At 54.1% G+C, this 17,388-nt stretch overlaps 1 protein-coding gene across 2 annotated transcripts; it reads right to left on the bottom strand.

The window, feature by feature from the left end:
• Window positions 1–699: 699 nt before the first annotated feature.
• Window positions 700–14,694, bottom strand: PLEKHF2 (pleckstrin homology and FYVE domain containing 2). 2 transcript variants are annotated; one of them, XM_032957768.2, is made up of 3 exons: window positions 14,136–14,694; window positions 4,266–4,889; window positions 700–3,592 (listed from the first exon to the last, which is right to left on the bottom strand). In XM_032957768.2, the coding sequence occupies exons 2-3, from the start codon at window positions 4,594–4,596 to the stop codon at window positions 2,886–2,888; spliced, it is 1,038 nt and encodes a 345-aa protein (XP_032813659.2). In that variant the 5' UTR covers window positions 4,597–4,889; window positions 14,136–14,694; the 3' UTR covers window positions 700–2,885. The 2 variants fall into 2 exon arrangements, with proteins under 2 accessions (XP_032813659.2, XP_075924336.1); XM_076068221.1 differs by having other exon boundaries at window positions 14,316–14,694.
• Between the last annotated feature and the right edge of the window lie 2,694 nt (window positions 14,695–17,388).

Raw genomic sequence — 17,388 nt, 5'->3', positions numbered from 1 at the left:
CTATTTAGATTATTCGATAGGCTTTCGGGTCTCGGTGACTGCAGCTGTGGGTAACAGCTGGGTCCAGTTGTGCAGCCTTCCTTCAAGTGTGCAGGCGGTGCAACTCCACCGGAGCACAAAGGCCACAGAGGGGGCCCAGGGGCAGGGTTACAAAGAGGGGGGAGGGAAAATCGGACGGTGGTGGCGGAGGAACATTTCATACGGTGCACCGGCGCCCGTGCCACCAGCACCACGCCACTGGCTGGGTCAATTATGGCCCCGAATGTCCAGCTCCCGAGTTGGGCATCACGTCTCCCTCCCTCTCTCTCCCCCCCTGTGGTCGCGTGGATTTTTCTCCGGGTCCTCCAGTTTTTCCCCTCCACATTTAGAATCAACATCACCACGCGTTTAGAGTATTTGGCTGCTGTAAATGTCCACGTGATAAGCCACTTCGTTGAGCTATCATTTGTGGCCAGGTCGCTTCTGAAAAACAGCTACATAGCTCCGATGGCCTTACCTGGTAAAATTTATTTTAAAAGTTTTTTTTTTTTAAATCTGGGCTGCACCACCTTTGCCCCAGCGGTGAAGACGTCCAAATGTCCCTGGAACGTCTTCCCCCGCATCGCCGATTAACACGGTCGGAAACGTCCGGCGTTAAAAAAGTTAAACACTCACGCACACACACACCTACCTCTCAAAACTATCCACGTCAACGACGGCTCGCAGCAGGTGCCCTTTTATTTCACTTGGACAACGGGGGCGACGGTCACGACACTGACAGTAATACGACAACTAGACCGTAGGACGCGCGCTCGGAGAGCAAGCCCAAAGGGTATTCATCACCGCTACACCAGGCCAAGCCGCGGAGACGCCGGTGGACAGCGCGCCCCCCCCCCCGCCCATTACAGTACTGGGACAAGTGTGTGTGTGTGTTTTAAAAAAGATATAATATATACATTCAGCCACATGCTTCAGTGCCAACACCAAAACATGCCAATACAGACCGTTTAACGTAAAGCAGTATATCATATTATTATTAGCATCAATTAACAGTTAGTGAACGAGTACATTCCACAGGGCAAACATTCTACAGGGTTACGTGCGCACACGCTGGACGACGGGCAGTGGCGTGGCTATCGAGTGCACAGGCGGTGCAACTGCACAGCGGCCCAGGCTAAGGAGGGGGAGGAAATTGGACCCGGTGGGGGTGGCCCCATTTAACTCCTTGCGTCAGCACCCACGCTACAACCACCGCTACACCACTGCCCCTGCGAGTGCCAAGTCAGTGTGCTCGATCAGTAGTAGTTCGGCATCGCGTGCCGCCTCAAGGGAGACGCAACGCAAAAGGACGTGGCCGGCTCCCTTACCTCGTAGCTGCACGACCTAAGGTGGCCACGGTTGGTTTCTTTTGGCACAGCCAACGCCATCGGTTCAATCAACGGCGGGCGGCTGAAACCTCGAGTCCCACTGAAGCCAGGAGCTCGGCCGTGCTGGCTCGGCACCTCCGGACTTCCGAGTCCACCAGGCCGGCCTCCCCGTGCAGTCTCCAATCCGTCGCGGCATTACTACGCGCGACTCGAAAACGCTTTTTGTTGTTGTTGTTCTCATCAGCGGAGGCTTGAGACTTCCGGTACCGTGCGTGGCTACAAGGTAAAGGAGCCGTTGCGTTTTGAGCCGCGTTGTCCTCTCGCGAAAAAACGCCGACGTTTCCGAGCCACGAGGGGGCGGCGCTTTACATCCACGGACCGCCCGGCTCCCGATTCAGACGACACCGCTTTTAATTAAGCGACACACAAATAAACAAAACCACCCACACACAAAGACGACCGCCGGCATTGCTGCACACTCAACAAACCGGCATCATCCCCGCGCCTCTGATTAGCATGGCTGCATACGGGCGGTGCTAAAACAGAAAGTTCAACACGCGCACCTACCTACGCACGCACGCACGTGCACCTACGCACGCGCACTGCCACTTTGCTGCACACTCGCATGGAGCATCACGCACACCGCCACAGCTCTCTCGTTGACCGTCTGCTGGACGAAGGCCTCCCCCACGATCGCCGTGCGGGGTCGTGGGGGTCACGTGGCCACTCTTCATGGGTTTGTGGAGGTGGTGGGGAGCGGTGGGGAGGGTTGTTGACGTGGGCAGAGTGGAGTACCAACAACGGATGATGCTTCACCGCCCTCTGCTGCCCACAACACAGCCCCCGCAAGGCCCCCCCCCTTCTGCCAACCTGCTAAGTACGCACGGTGGCAGGGTCACCCATCCAAGCGCCGCCCATCCAGGTTTGGGGCGTTACTCCGGGTGACACACCACGAAACGCTCACGCTGGACGACTGCACTTCGAACGGAGGCAAAGGGTTAGTCGTTTGGACAGCGTTAACTTTGGTTGTAGTGATTAGTTGCCAATGGCACTGCATAGCTGCAAGAGTGTACAGAGGTTTCACACAGTAGCCGGTAGCACAGACTCTGTCTAATTCAGTACAGAAGTGCAACAGTCAATTATTATTCTTCATCATCATCATCACAAGCTAAAGACAAGCACAATGCATACGAGGTGTACAGTCATGCTGGGGAGTGCTAAGCCACGTGGGTTGATTTAGAGTACACACAGCATCGTATAGAGAGCAACGATTATAGCGGAAAGTTTCACATAGCCAGGGTCGGAAGTAATAAGGCTACAGCCCTACTTGCTTGAAGCCCTGTTCAGTACAACCCTGTTGAATACAGCCTCACCTCGCCTACAGCCTCACCTCGCCTACAGCCTCACTCACCCGAAACCTCACACACCCACAGTCTCACACACCCACAGTCTCACACACCCACAGTCTCACTCGCCTACAGTCACACTCCAACAGTCGCACCACTACACCCTCACCCCAATAGCCTCTCACCTACAGCCTCATGAGTAGAACCCAGTGTGATTGCCAATGGGACTTCTATCTGCCCAATCCTCACCGCTGCCACCCCCTCGACCGCCGTCACCGCCGTCACCACCGTCGTCATCGTCGTCATCGTCCTCGTCGGAGTCCTGCGTTCCGTTGGAGGTCCTCGAGCTGTCGCCGCGGCGACCTCGCGACACCGCCGGCCGGGCTTCCTCCGCGGCGCCGGACGATCCCCGGTTGCCATTTGCCACCGTCACCTTGGCAACCCTGCCCACCAGGTCGTCGGAGGAGGAGGAGGAGAGCGGCCCGGCCGGCGCCGTCACGGCGGCGGCGGCGGCGGCGGCGGCGAGGGAGTCGAAGCAGTCGATGCAGACGCGCAGCGGGCGCGACGACTGGCCGGGCAGCAGGAAGCGCCGGTCGGAGCAGGCGCCGCACACCACGATGCCGCACTTGCGGCAGTGGTGCCGCCGGTTGAGGGCGTTGAAGCGCGAGCGCTGGCACCGCATGCACGCCGAAGCCGACGAGTCGGGCACCCACCACGCCGCCGGCTCCAAGCCGTCGGCGGGAGACGCGGCCGCCGCGGAGGAGGCGCCGGCGCCGCCGGGGCCCGGCGAATTGCACGGCGCCGGCAGGGGAGGCAGGCCGCGCTTGGCTCGCAGCTCGCGCACGCACCGCTCGATGTGGCCGATCCACTCGGCGCGCTCCGACTCCGTCGCGGCAAACACTGCGGAACGACGGTGCGGTGAAGACCGGGACGGTGCGGGACGGTGCAGGGACGGTGCGTGACGACACGTGACGACGCGTGGCGACGCGTGACGACACGTGACGACACGTGACGACGCGTGGCGGTGCGTGACGACGCGTGACGACACGTGACGGTGCGGGACGACGCGTGGCGGTGCGTGAGCGGTTCTCTCGCTGTATTTTTCAGAAGGCCGCACCGTGAACGCGGCGTGCGAGGTGTGTGCAGGCGTTAGGACGCCGCGTGACACTGCGGGTGCATCACACACTGCCTCTACCGCTAATCTGTCGTCTCCAAGTCTCTCACCGCTATCTCTCCGCCTTATTCACACTCGCCCACACCTCACCCTCGCTCACCGTCACTCTCTCAGTCTCACCCTCACTCGCTCACTCACCCTCACGTTCAGGTTCTCGACCCTCACAAACCCTCAACTTATGCCACCCTCAATACTAAATATCACTCTCCATGAATCTTACTCTCACTCTCTCTCACCCTTACCACCCTCACCGATCTCACCCTTTTACCCTCTCATCCTAACCCCCTCACCTACACTCACCCACCCACTCACCCCCAATCTGACCATCACCCCCCTTAACCCCCACCTCACCGTGACACCCCCCCCGCCCCCTCCTCACCCTCACCCGCCGCCGCTCACCTTTGAACGACTTGGCGGGCGTCTGCATGAGCCAGCCGTTGCTCAGCTCGCCCTCGTCCGGCAGGGTGCAGATGGTGACGGCTTCCAGCGCCAGCACGCGCTGGTTGGCGTAGCGCCGGTTCCCCAGCACGGCGGCGCCGTACACCACCATGTCGTCGAACAGGAAGAACTGCCGCGGCTTGGGGCCCTTGCGGCACAGCTTGGTGAGCGTCCCCTCGCCCACGAGCACCCGGCCCGGCGCCATCAGCGGCCGTCCCGCCGCTCCGAAGCAGCTCTCGATGCGCGCGATGCGCCGGCAGTTCTCCTCGCTGCTCGCCAGCGGCTCGGCCATGCCGGGTGGCGTGTCGGGTGGCGTGTCGGGTGGCGTGTCGGGTGGCGTGCCGGGTGGCGTGTCGGGTGGCGTGTCGGGTGGCGTGTCGGGTGGCGTGTCGGGTGCCGTGCCGGGTGGCGTGTCGGGTGGCGTGTCGGGTGGCGTGTCGGGTGGCGTGTCGGGTGGCGTGTCGGGTGGCGTGTCGGGTGGCGTGTCGGGTGGCGTGTCGGGTGCCGTGCCGGGTGGCGTGTCGGGTGGCGTGTCGGGTGGCGTGCTGGGTGGCGTGTCGGGTGGCGTGCCTTCCGCGGCGGAGCCTGGCAGTGGAGGCGGCGAGGGGGGCGGGGGCGGGGTGGGGGGGGTGGGAGGGGTGGTAAGCGCCAGGAAAATAACGGGAACGACGGTTTAATGACATTTATCCACACACACACATATATATACACACATACATATATACACACAAACATACACACACACATATACACACACATATATATACACACACACACATATACACACACATATATACACGCAAACATATACACGTACAAAGATCCCCCGTATAGCCTTAACAGACTGTAGGGGCAAGTGCTGTTAGCGAGCACCTATGAAGACCGGAACGGTACACGAGGAGGTGAGTGGCCAGCACCACGCCCGACCGCCTTTGTCTCCCGAGTGGCGATGTTTACTACAGACCGCACCAAGTACTCATTTGAGGCTGAGTTGACCTAGGGGAGGCCCGGGACCGGTTCAGATTATCGTCACTGGTGGTGGCCGTGAGTGGGAATTGAACCCGGGTCGCCAGATTCATAGCGCAGCACGCTAACCGCTACACTATCGCTCCCCACATACACACACACATATACATATACACACATACACACACACATACACACACACATATATATACACAAACGTGCACTGGACTTGCGATCCAGAGGCTGCCAGTTCGATCTCCTGGCGCGGCAGTTCAAAACTGGACGAGTTTCTTGAACCCTCCCCCCTCACCCCAACCCCCCCTCCCTCACCCCAACCCCCCCTCCCTCACCCCAACCCCCCGCCTCTGTCCACCCAGCGGTACAAACGGTTGCACCACGGTCGGTCAGCGGGTCGCGTGTGGTGGGATAAATGGTGGGTAGGTCTACTTACTCAAAAATGTCTGGTCAGTGTGGAAGAAGAGACCAAATACCCTTCAGAGTACCCGCCAATGGAGGCTCTTTTGCCAGCGGGAAACGAGGGCGAGTTTGTACGCTTGCACGAGCCAATCGGTGCATTCGTTACAAAAAACTCCACTTGAATCGCTTACCGGCTCGCGACTGTCGGAAATGGTAACCAGTTTCCGAAATCGGTCACCGGCTTACGGGTGAACGTTTTACAAACTTAGTTTGTAGCGATTGCCACGGCTTCCGGTTCAGTCGCACCGCCTGCACACTCAATAGCTAGATCGCTGGTAGGGCGGCGGGTGGGGCCGTGCGAGCACGGGACGTGAGACGGTGACGCTGTGTGTCTGGTGTATGGTCACAACAGCAGTGTCAAACAACAAGCACTTGCTACTCATGACAGTGATGAAGTCAGCGCGGAGTTATTCCGAATGCCCGGTCACACGCGAACGCACAGAAACACAAAGAGCCCCGTGGAGCTTATACGGACTGTTGCGGCAAGTACCATAAACTTGGCGAGCACACACAAACAACAAAAGATCTCCTGTTACAGCCTTATCAAACTGTTGGGGCGAGTGCTGCTAGCGAGAACCTATGAAGGACCGCGTGGCACACGAGGGGATGGTGTGGCTAGCACCACGTCCGGCCGCCTTTGTCTCCAGCAGCGCACCAGATACTCATTTACAGGTGAGCCAACCTGGGTAGGCCCAGGGGCAGTTCAGATAAATCGCCACTGCTGTTGGCTGCGAGTGGGAATCGAACTCTGGTCGCTCAGGTTTGTGGCGCAGCGTGGCGCTCGCCACCGTCTTCAAGGATGTGCGTCATCGTCTGCCCGCCGCCACGGCTAGGGTCCGGGTTGTCACGCAAGCCAAGCCCGCTCAGGCTCGCCGCACGCAGGTCTTGGCCGGTTTGGAACTCTGTTGACTCGGGGCCCAGTCACGACGCCGAGAGATCAAGGGAAGCGGGCGGACACCGTAGGACGCCCTACGAGCAATCGCTTCCTTGTTGAACGACGGGCGCCGCCGTGACTTGGCTGACGCGTGCTGGCGTAGCGCGTCGGTCGGCAGCGGGTGCCGTGATGGCGGGCAGCGTGCGGGCGGGAGACGTCGACGTTCGGCAGAAGTCTCGGCTTGGCGCGAATCGTCTCCGGTTGCGCGGCAGTGGCGGCCTCCCAGCGGGTGCGTGGAGGGGCGACGTTGGTCAGATAATGGCAAGTCGGCCGGAGGGCTCGCGAGGCGACGGTGTAACACCGGCGGACGTAGCCGCGTGTCGATGAGCTCAGGTGTAAGGTCCATGGAGCTTTTAAAAGCTCTTTTTTTATTTTAGGAGCGACCTGGCCACAAATGATAGCTCAAAGAAGTGGCTTATCGTGTGGAAGTTTATTGCAGCTAAATACTCTAAATGCGCGATTCTAAATGTGGAGGGAAGAACTGGAGGACCTGGAGAAAATCCACGCGACCACGGGGAGAGAAAGAGAACACGCAAATTCCAAATATACAGCAGGCGTCAGGGTCGGGATCAAACCCACGACCTCCTGTATACCAGGTGAGGTAGTTAACATCTCGCCACCGTGGCACCCAATAGCAAACACCTAATGGCAAATCTACACACACATAAAATAAACCATGCGCTGCTAAAGTTCCTGCCACATGACTTCCTGTGCAGGAAATGGAGCGGCGCTGCTGTTGCTGCTGCTGCTGCTGGGAAATGCGGCATTCAGAATGAGATGGATTCCGGAAACCGGTCACGCCTCATCACACGGCGAACAAACCGGCGCCGGGACACAATATGGACGCATTGTGTGTGGACGTGGAGGATGTGGCAGTTCCGACACAAGCCTCTATATAAAAAAAAAGGAATACTATCGGCCAGAGATGACGGTATGCAAGAAGTGTGAATGTGGAGACACTTCACACACACAGAGATATCAGTCACAAGCAGAAGAGAAGAGGGAGGGGTCTTGAGTCTGGACTTGAAGATGGGGAGGGTTGCGAAAGTGGACACAGCAAGAGAATGTGCGTCCTGGCAGGATGCGAGAGCAGCAGAAGAGGAAGAGCGACCACCCATCGAGTGAGTGTTGGCCGACGGCATTGACAGAAGGCCTTGCTTGGTCGCTGGAGCTGTCGGTCTTTGGCAGACGAGCAAAGCAGGGCTGGGAATCGACAGTGCAGAAGGCCGAGGGAAGAGCGTTCCGGCCAATGGGGACCACAGAGGAGAATGAGCGGCCTCCCACTGACTTGGGGGTTTTGACAGAAAGCCTTGGACGCTGGAGTGACGAGTGGGTGGAAGGGAGTTGAACCGGATGAGAAAGGAAGAGGTAGGCAGGAGAGAGCCCACCAAGGATGTTGTCGACGGCGCATTGTACCAACCCCAATGGTTCGGTGGTGGGACCGCCGTACACTGAACCACAACAACAACAAGAACGCATGATTTTACCACACACCGCAAAAGCCATTCAATAAATCATATCCCTCAAGGCATAATTCTGACTTATGGTAGCCTCGCAACTATCACTCCTCCTTACTCGACCACTCCCAAGTCATTATAACAAACTAGTAACTACTATTCTACTCACTATAAAACATAAACACACCCCCTGTAGTTTTATAGACAGATGGGGTGAGCCCCTATGAAGGCCGGCATGGCACCAATGAGGATGTTGTGTAGTCAGCACCATGTCCGGCCACCTTTGTCTCCGCAGTGCTGATGTTTAAACGCCACACCAAGTAATTATAAGTAAGGGACGCCCAGGACCATTTCAGATATATATCACCAATGTTGGCCATGAGAGGGAATCGAACAAAGGTGTCCTGGTTTGTAGTGCAGTGTTCTTAACCACTACGGCCGCCACCACGCCCCATTGTGCATTCACACTCCACACCAGAGACCACACATGCCTGCCCAGCCGGTCATGTCACAATCTGAGAGAAATGTATGCCAGGGGGCAATTTAATTATATGTACCTGCCTGAGTGCAGTGCACATAAGCAATCATTTACACTGTGTTCAATTAAGGCAAAAATCCCCCACACATAGCTGTCACAGACCGCCGGGGCAAGTGCGAGCAAGTATTAAATTCGCCACAGCACACGAGAGGGGGTGTGGACAGCACCACGCTCGGCCACCTTTGTATCCCCAGTGCTGATTATAACACACCGCACCCGGCAATCCTTCGAGGCCAGGTTGATCATCGGAACGAAGCAGTCACGGATGCAGTGACGGATAACGACCAAAATCGCTTGCAGGCCGATCCGAGAGCGGTACGCTTCACGTGGTGGCACGCCACATTAAATAAATCCAAGAGCCGTAGATTCCCACACCTGGTTCAAACTAAATTCCGGTGTCGGTCGTCATTCACCCCAGATCACCCCTTGCAAGCGAGGCCCGTGTGTTTACATTCAGACACGCAAAGCTGTATCGGCAGATTGTAATCCCACTGTGGTTCTCCAGGTCGGACTGCGTTCTTGTGAACGTTTCATCTCCCGAGTTTCGGCCACGTGCCACTGCCACCCGGCATCCTCGGCGCTGCGTGGCAAAAGCTTGAGAGAAGAGATGCTAAAACGCGCTACTCAACCCGGAGAACCGCACTTGGATCGTGTTGATGTGTTTTGTCTTCGTGGGCTGTCTGCGTTTCCTGGTGAAACCGAGATCAATTAGATGGGTTAGCATGGGCGATATCCACCAAAATAACAAGGAGCCATTTTTTTGGGAATTCAGTCAAAAAAACAATATACGCACTGTGTGGTGCACACGAGACGGTGGTCCTTAATAAATGACGTCACGAAGCGGTCCTTGAAGAGACGCCGCAGCTTGCCGACCCCTGGGTTAGCACCGTTTGCTTTTCTGGCTTTCTGTTCAGGAACTTGTCACGAGTTAAACAGCCTGAACCAATCGGCTGTTTCAGGTGAAGCTGTTTCAGGTGAGGCTGCCCTGCCCTTCTCTACCCATGCCGCGCCTCGTAAGCTGCACACACCCGGGTACAATGTTCCTCCCCTCCAGCAACACTTCATGTCAGAGTCCAAGTGCCGTCCGTTTTCAAATGCGCAATAAGGTCACGTCTCTGTTGGCCCCTCTGAGCCAAGTGGTCATCTTCCTCATCGTCGGCCGAGCTCTACCCACTGCTGGGCGAAGGCCTCGTCAGGTCGTCGCCATCTCGCGGTCCCGTGTAGCGACAGTGAACCCAGCGCGTGCGCGCGAGCCAAACTCGTTGCTCCAAGGTGGTTACCGTTATAACGGTGGCCCGTGGTCAAGGCTCACGACGGAGTGGAAATCAAAAGGGGGAAACAACTGAGGACATCCGGCTGTGGAGGTGGAAGAGGAGGTCGGGGCGTGTGCAGCTGCTGGGTTCGTACGTTGCAGGACCGTGGCAGATGGCAACAACTTGGTGGGGCCTTCATGCAACAGTGGACACATCACATCTGATGACGACTCTTTTCAGGATCGTACAACAGGGTGCTAAAAAAAATGTTCTACCACTTCTGAGAATTTCTAACAACACCACGTGACACGTGCTGCTGCCTCCGGGCTCTGGACACCACCTGGAGAAGAAGATTCCAGGCACGTGTCGACAACGATGGTGAACAAGTGGAGACTCTGTTGACTTTTTGAAGCTATTAACATTACATTTGTTTTCATGTTAGTGGATCAGATCTTTTTCCATTAAAACGATAGCCCCATGTTAAAACATTTTATAAGCACCGTGTATGTTAATATACTTATGAAAGACTTCAAATGTATCGGCGCACTGTGTGCTGTTCAACTGCCCATGCGGAATAAATAACTCTCCGCTGTGTTCGTGTTGTGCCGTCTAAATTGTCGTTCCCGATTTCGCGTTATTTTCCTTCCCATCCGATTGTGGGCAAGAGTGGTGGTGGTGGTGCCTATGACCCCATCACCGACCATGGGGGAAAACCACCAAAGCGCTTCGCAGTTGGCCATTACGTCAACCCGCTAACGTAGCCCATGTGCGTGCACGTTTGCGGCGAATTAAGCTGTGGAAATAACCGAAGGGGACAGTTTGATCCCCAAACCACGGGCAGGGCTGGTGGAACTCATCCTGGGGGCCTTGGCAGTGATCCCACAACACCCTCACCTGCATCCGTAAACAAGAGCACGTGGCCCCCATACTGCAACCCCTCCACCGACTCCCACTGCAATCCGCACTCACCGCCTTCAAGATCCTCCTTGGACGCAGCCCTGCCTACCTCTCTCATCTCACTCCACTCACCTCCACACACTCTCCTACCCCTCTCATCTCACTCTACTCCCCTCCACACACTCCCCTACCCTCTCATCTCACTCTACTCACCTCCACACACTCCCCTACCTCTCTCATCTCACTCTACTCCCCTCCACACACTCTCCTACCCCTCTCATCTCACTCTACTCACCTCCACACACTCCCCTACCTCTCTCATCTCACTCTACTCCCCTCCACACACTCCCCTACCCCTCTCATCTCACTCTACTCCCCTCCACGCACTCCCCTATCCCTCTCATCTCACTCTACTCACCTCCACACACTCTCCTACCCCTCTCATCTCACTCTACTCCCCTCCACACACTCCCCTACCCCTCTCATCTCACTCTACTCCCCTCCACACACTCCCCTACCCCTCTCATCTCACTCTACTCCCCTCCACACACTCCCCTACCCCTCTCATCTCACTCTACTCACCTCCACACACTCCCCTACCCCTCTCATCTCACTCTACTCCCCTCCACGCACTCCCCTACCTCTCTCATCTCACTCTACTCACCTCCTCTCGCTCATCCTTCCCAAGTCAATCGTCACCCAAGGGGAGTTCACCAGTTCTCATGTGCTGCTGCCCCTATAGTCTGGAACTGCCATCACCCCAGCCACCCGACCCCCTGCCGCTAGCGTGGGAGTCCAGGCACCAGGGACTGCCTCTGACAAATCCGCCACCTGGCAGTGGACAGCACCTTGAGGCGTGCTCACGTCTCCAAGGCCGCCGCTGCACGCAAAGCCCAAGCGGCGTTGACTCTGTACAGACAATTTGTGGGGGGTGCCTTGAGGGATTGACCGCGGCAGTGAAGCTGCTGTGCACAAGTGGAAGCTGTAGAGACTTGCCGTGCCGACTTCTGCCGTGTTGCGATTTTTGCGATAAGTCTACGGACATAACATTGCGAGCCTGCGGTAGCGCACAAGTAGAAATAATTCAGACCTTGACACGGTCGTCAATAATACTGACCTCAAATGATAAACATGAACCTACACAGCATAAACATACACACCTCTACACAACACCTACACAACACCTACACACACACACCTACACAACACCTACACACAACACCTACACATCTTCTTTGGTTCTTTCGGTAAAGTCACGTAGAATGAGAATAAAATAATAAATTGATAAAATAAAATAACACAATAATATTCTCACGACGTTTCGGCCACAACACAAGCGGCCTTCATCAGGTGAAGGGACGAGACTGTCTGGTAGGACAGCGCTGATGAAGGCCGCTTGTGTTGTGGCCGAAACGTCGTGAGAATATTATTGTGTTATTTTATTTTATCAATTTATTATTTTATTCTCATTCTACGTGACTTTACCGAAAGAACCAAAGAAGATGAATCCTTGCAGTCACGAAAGCTTTAAATCGAAACACCTACACACACAACACCTACACACACCACCTACACAACACACACACACACAACACCTACACAACACACACACACAACACCTACACAACACACACACAACACACACACAACACCTACACAACACACACACACAACACCTACACAACACACACCTACACAACACACACCTACACACAACACCTACACAACACACACCTACACACAACACCTACACAACACACACAACACCTACACAACACACACAACACCTACACAACACACACACACACAACACCTACACAACACACACAACACCTACACACACAACACCTACACACAACACCTACACACACAACACCTACACAACACCTACACAACACCTACACAACACCTACACACACAACACCTACACACACAACACACACAACACCTACACACAACACACACACAACACCTACACACAACACACACAACACCTACACACAACACACACAACACCTACACACAACACACACAACACCTACACACACAACACACACAACACCTACACACACAACACACACACAACACACATACAACACACACACACAACACACATACAACACACACACAACACACATACAACACCTACACAACACACATACAACACCTACACAACACACATACAACACCTACACAACACACATACAACACCTACACACAACACCTACACAACACCTACACACAACACCTACACAACACACACACAACACCTACACAACACACACACAACACCTACAAAACACACACACACACCACACCTACAAAACACACACACACCACCTACACAACACACACACAACACCTACACAACACACACACCACCTACACAACACACACACACCACCTACACAACACACACACAACACCTACACAACACACAACACCTACACAACACACACACAACACAACACACACACAAACACCTACACAACACACACACACAAACACCTACACAACACACACACACAAACACCTACACAACACACACACACAAACACCTACACAACACACACACAAACACCTACACAACACACACACAAACACCTACACAACACACACACACAAACACCTACACAACACACACACACAAAACACCTACACAACACACACACACAAACACCTACACAACACACACACAAACACCTACACAACACACACACAAACACCTACACAACACACACACAACACCTACACAACACACACACAACACCTACACAACACACACACAACAACCTACACAAAACACACAACACCTACACAACACACAACACCTACACAACACACACATACAACACCTACACAACACCTACACACACAACACACAACACCTACACACAACACCTACACCACACACAACACAACACCTAAACAACACACAATACCTACACACACAACACACACACACAAAACACCTACACACACACCTACACACACCTACACACACACACCTACACACACACACAACACCTACACAACACCTACACACACACACCTACACAACACCTACACACACACACCTACACAACACCTACACAACATGAACATACACGGAAAGAACATCGCCGCCGTTTCGGGCAGAGGCCCTTGAAATTACTGTATTAAAAAATTGCCAAACGTGTTATATACATCAAGTCAAACCAAAATACGACACCGACTGTTAACTTTAATTGGAATTATTTACTATATTAATTCAGGTAATATATACAAAACTTAAGTTTGAATCAGGGAGGAGTTTGGCCCTCAACTCACCAACTTCAGCAGCCGGCGTTTTCCTGAAACACCCACGGGCTAAGGGGCGCCGTTCCCGGGCCGAGGTGGTGGAGGGGTGGAGGTCGGCCCGGGAAACCGCTACGCCGAGCGCCTTCACGCACGCGAGAGGCGAAGCGAATCGAACCGCGCCCAAGCGCCCCTTAGCAGGGGGCTTCTTACCGGAGCCGGAGCGAGCGAGAGACGAGCCAGCGACTGGCGAGCAGGAAGCGCAGCGCCGCCTGTTTACACCTCCCAGCGCTCATTCGCGGGCGGGATCAGCGACGATTCGCATACCGCCGGGTGGGTGTCAGCTCAGAGGGTTTACTGCCAGATCGAGCGGGGTTGAAGCTGTGGGTGTCAGCTCAGAGGGTTTACCGCCAGATCGAGAGGGGTTAGAAGCGGTGGGTGTCAGCTCAAGGGGTTTACCGTCAGATCGAGCGGGGTTAGAAGCGGTGGGTGTCAGCTCAGAGGGTTTACCGTCACATCGAGTGGAGTTAGAAGCGGTGGGTGTCAGCTCAGAGGGTTTACCGTCAGATTGAGTGGAGTTAGAAGTGGTGGGTGTCAGCTCAGAGGGTTTACCGTCAGATTGATTGGGGTTAGAAGCGGTGGGTGTCAGCTTAGAGGGTTTACCGTCAGATCGAGTGGGGTTAGAAGCGGTGGGTGTCAGGCTAGGGGGGTTTACCTTCGTCTTGATTGTTCTCCGTGTTGCAGGTGTCAGGTCCGAGGTTTTCAGAATCTGTTATTTATTCCAGAGCTGTCGACCCATACGGTCTCCTCCGTAGTCTTGTGCAGGGAAATTGGGTTGTCAGGTCCATACAGCGTACGGCCGTTTCAATGCAGACACAAAATAAACGTCTGTTTGTTTGTGTTTCTCTCTTGTGGTGGGACTTTGTAGGGTGAACGTTGAGATTTATAAGGGCAAGGGGGTGACCATTAAGGTCTGAGTTGCTCTGTAATAAGGTAGGGCACTGATAAGGGGTTGACAGGAATGTTACTTAGACTTGAGGAATTCGAAAAGCTATAAAGCTCTTTTTCACAGCTGTCCAGTAGGGGCGGGTCAACGAACAACACAAAACACGCCGGGAGTGCGAAGTACAGAAAATGTAAACAAATCACTTTAAAAATATATATACCAATAAAACATATATACACCAATAAAACATATATAGTATATACCAATAATATATATACCAGTAGCATATATACCAATAACATATATACCAATAAAACTAAACACATTTTTGTATGTTACCAAGCAAAACGCCCCGAGGTATGAACTTATTTTTTCAGAAGCGACCTGGCCACGAGTGATAGCTCAGCCAAGTGGCTTGTGTTGACATTTGTAGCAGCAACAGAATCTCAGCACAACCTCCAGGCGTGTTGCTGAATGCGGAGGGATGAGAATCCCCACGCTGCCAACACAATGGCTCCGCGCAGCGTTTTACGAATCACCGATTGAATGGGTAATTGTGTACAACGTTAATTACTTCGTTTTCTTTTCAAGTACAATTGAGCCGATAGGGTGTGTCAATATGTTATATATATGGATGTACAGGATTATGTGAACGAGGCGATTTGCCCACTTTGTTGTATCTTGTGACTCCGTGGGTCCCTGAACACGCGACTCCTGACGGCTGTGGTGGTGGCTGTGGTGGTGGTGGCGGCTGTGGTGGTGGTGGCTGTGGTGGTGGTGGCTGTGGTGGTGGTGGTGGCTGTGGTGGTGGTGGTGGCTGTGGTGGTGGTGGTGACTGTGGTGGTGATGGCTGTGGTGGTGGTGGCTGTGGTGGTGGTGGCTGTGGTGGTGGTGGCTGTGGTGGTGGTGGCTGTGGTGGTGGTGGCTGTGGTGGTGGTGTTGGCTGTGGTGGTGGTGGCTGTGGTGGTGGTGGCTGTGGTGGTGGCTGTGGTGGTGGTGGTGGCTGTGGTGGTGGTGGTGGCTGTGGTGGTGGTGGTGGCTGTGGTGGTGGTGGCTGTGGTGGTGGTGGCTGTGGTGGTGGTGGTGGCTGTGGTGGTGGTGGTGGTGGCTGTGGTGGTGGTGGTGGCTGTGGTGGTGGTGGCTGTGGTGGTGGTGGTGGCTGTGGTGGTGGTGGTGGCCACGCACGCGGCTGCTGTCACCCAGCACTGTGGAGGCAGCAGCAGCAGCAGCGAGGGTTGGTTGATCACACACGGACGTGGTCAAACTCCCTTCGCCGTGTGCGCCGAGGAGGTGCCGTACCCTGGCTCGCCGCAAGAGGGCGGTACAGCACAGTGCAGACTCCACCTGTCCAATGTGTACGGGATAGCGTGTTGCCCCCTCGCATGAGTGCGTTTTCTTCGGGTGCTCCAATTTTCCTCCCGTATGTGTATATATAAAAATACATTTTCATTGGTTGAAAACATTTTCATACACAGAGGACTGCAGAGCTTGGGCAATTGTTGACACAGCGCGGGCTCACCACCTGGCTGCCTACCTTCCGGCTTTCCTTTGGTTTCTTCTCTGCGTTGTAAGATGCAATTCGAAAACAAAAGAACGTTACATATTTATTCAGGCGCAGCGATAGCAGAGCCTTTCTGAACGGGAGAGCTATCACAAGGGAGGCAATGTGCGGCAATAGATATCAGCAGCAGCAGCATCATCAGCAGCATCATTATTAGCAGCGTAATTCTCAAAATCATAAATCAGTAATCATAAATGCATTATTATCACCAGCAGCACAATCTTCAAAATAATGAATAATTAATCACCATGAATGCATAATTATCGCCAGCAGCATCAGCAGCATGATCCTCAATATAATCAATCAGTAATCATCATGACTGCATGCTTGTCATCATAATCATGATCAGCAACATCAGCAGCAGGAATCACCATTAGCAGTGATATCACCAAGTTCACATTAGTTTGTTATTGTTGTGTTTAGTTTGTTGTCCTTTCCCCGCACCATCGATGAGCGCGGTTGGCCACGTAGGGTGCGAAAGAAGTTCAACATGCATACAATCGTAGCAACCACCAATGATCAAGTTTTTTTTTGTAATCAAGAGACAAGGATATGTCTCGCTTGCAGATCATTCTTGAGCAACGTTCATCATGCACCGTCAAGTTAGCCAACTTTACAATAATCATCAGTCATGACAAATGACCATCATCAATCACAATCATCAATCATCACCAAACATTATCACCAATCATCACCAATCATCATCATCAATCATGATCACCAATCAGCGCAGTGCACTGCGCTCCTCCAGGCTCGGTTTAACAGAATCCACATCCGGG

The sequence above is a fragment of the Petromyzon marinus genome, chromosome 20 (genome assembly GCF_048934315.1).
Source record: "Petromyzon marinus isolate PM22_M1 ecotype Great Lakes invasive population chromosome 20, UKy_Petmar_22M1.pri1.0, whole genome shotgun sequence".
Taxonomy (NCBI): Eukaryota; Metazoa; Chordata; class Hyperoartia; order Petromyzontiformes; family Petromyzontidae; genus Petromyzon; species Petromyzon marinus.
This window is presented reverse-complemented; position numbering and strand designations above follow the sequence as displayed.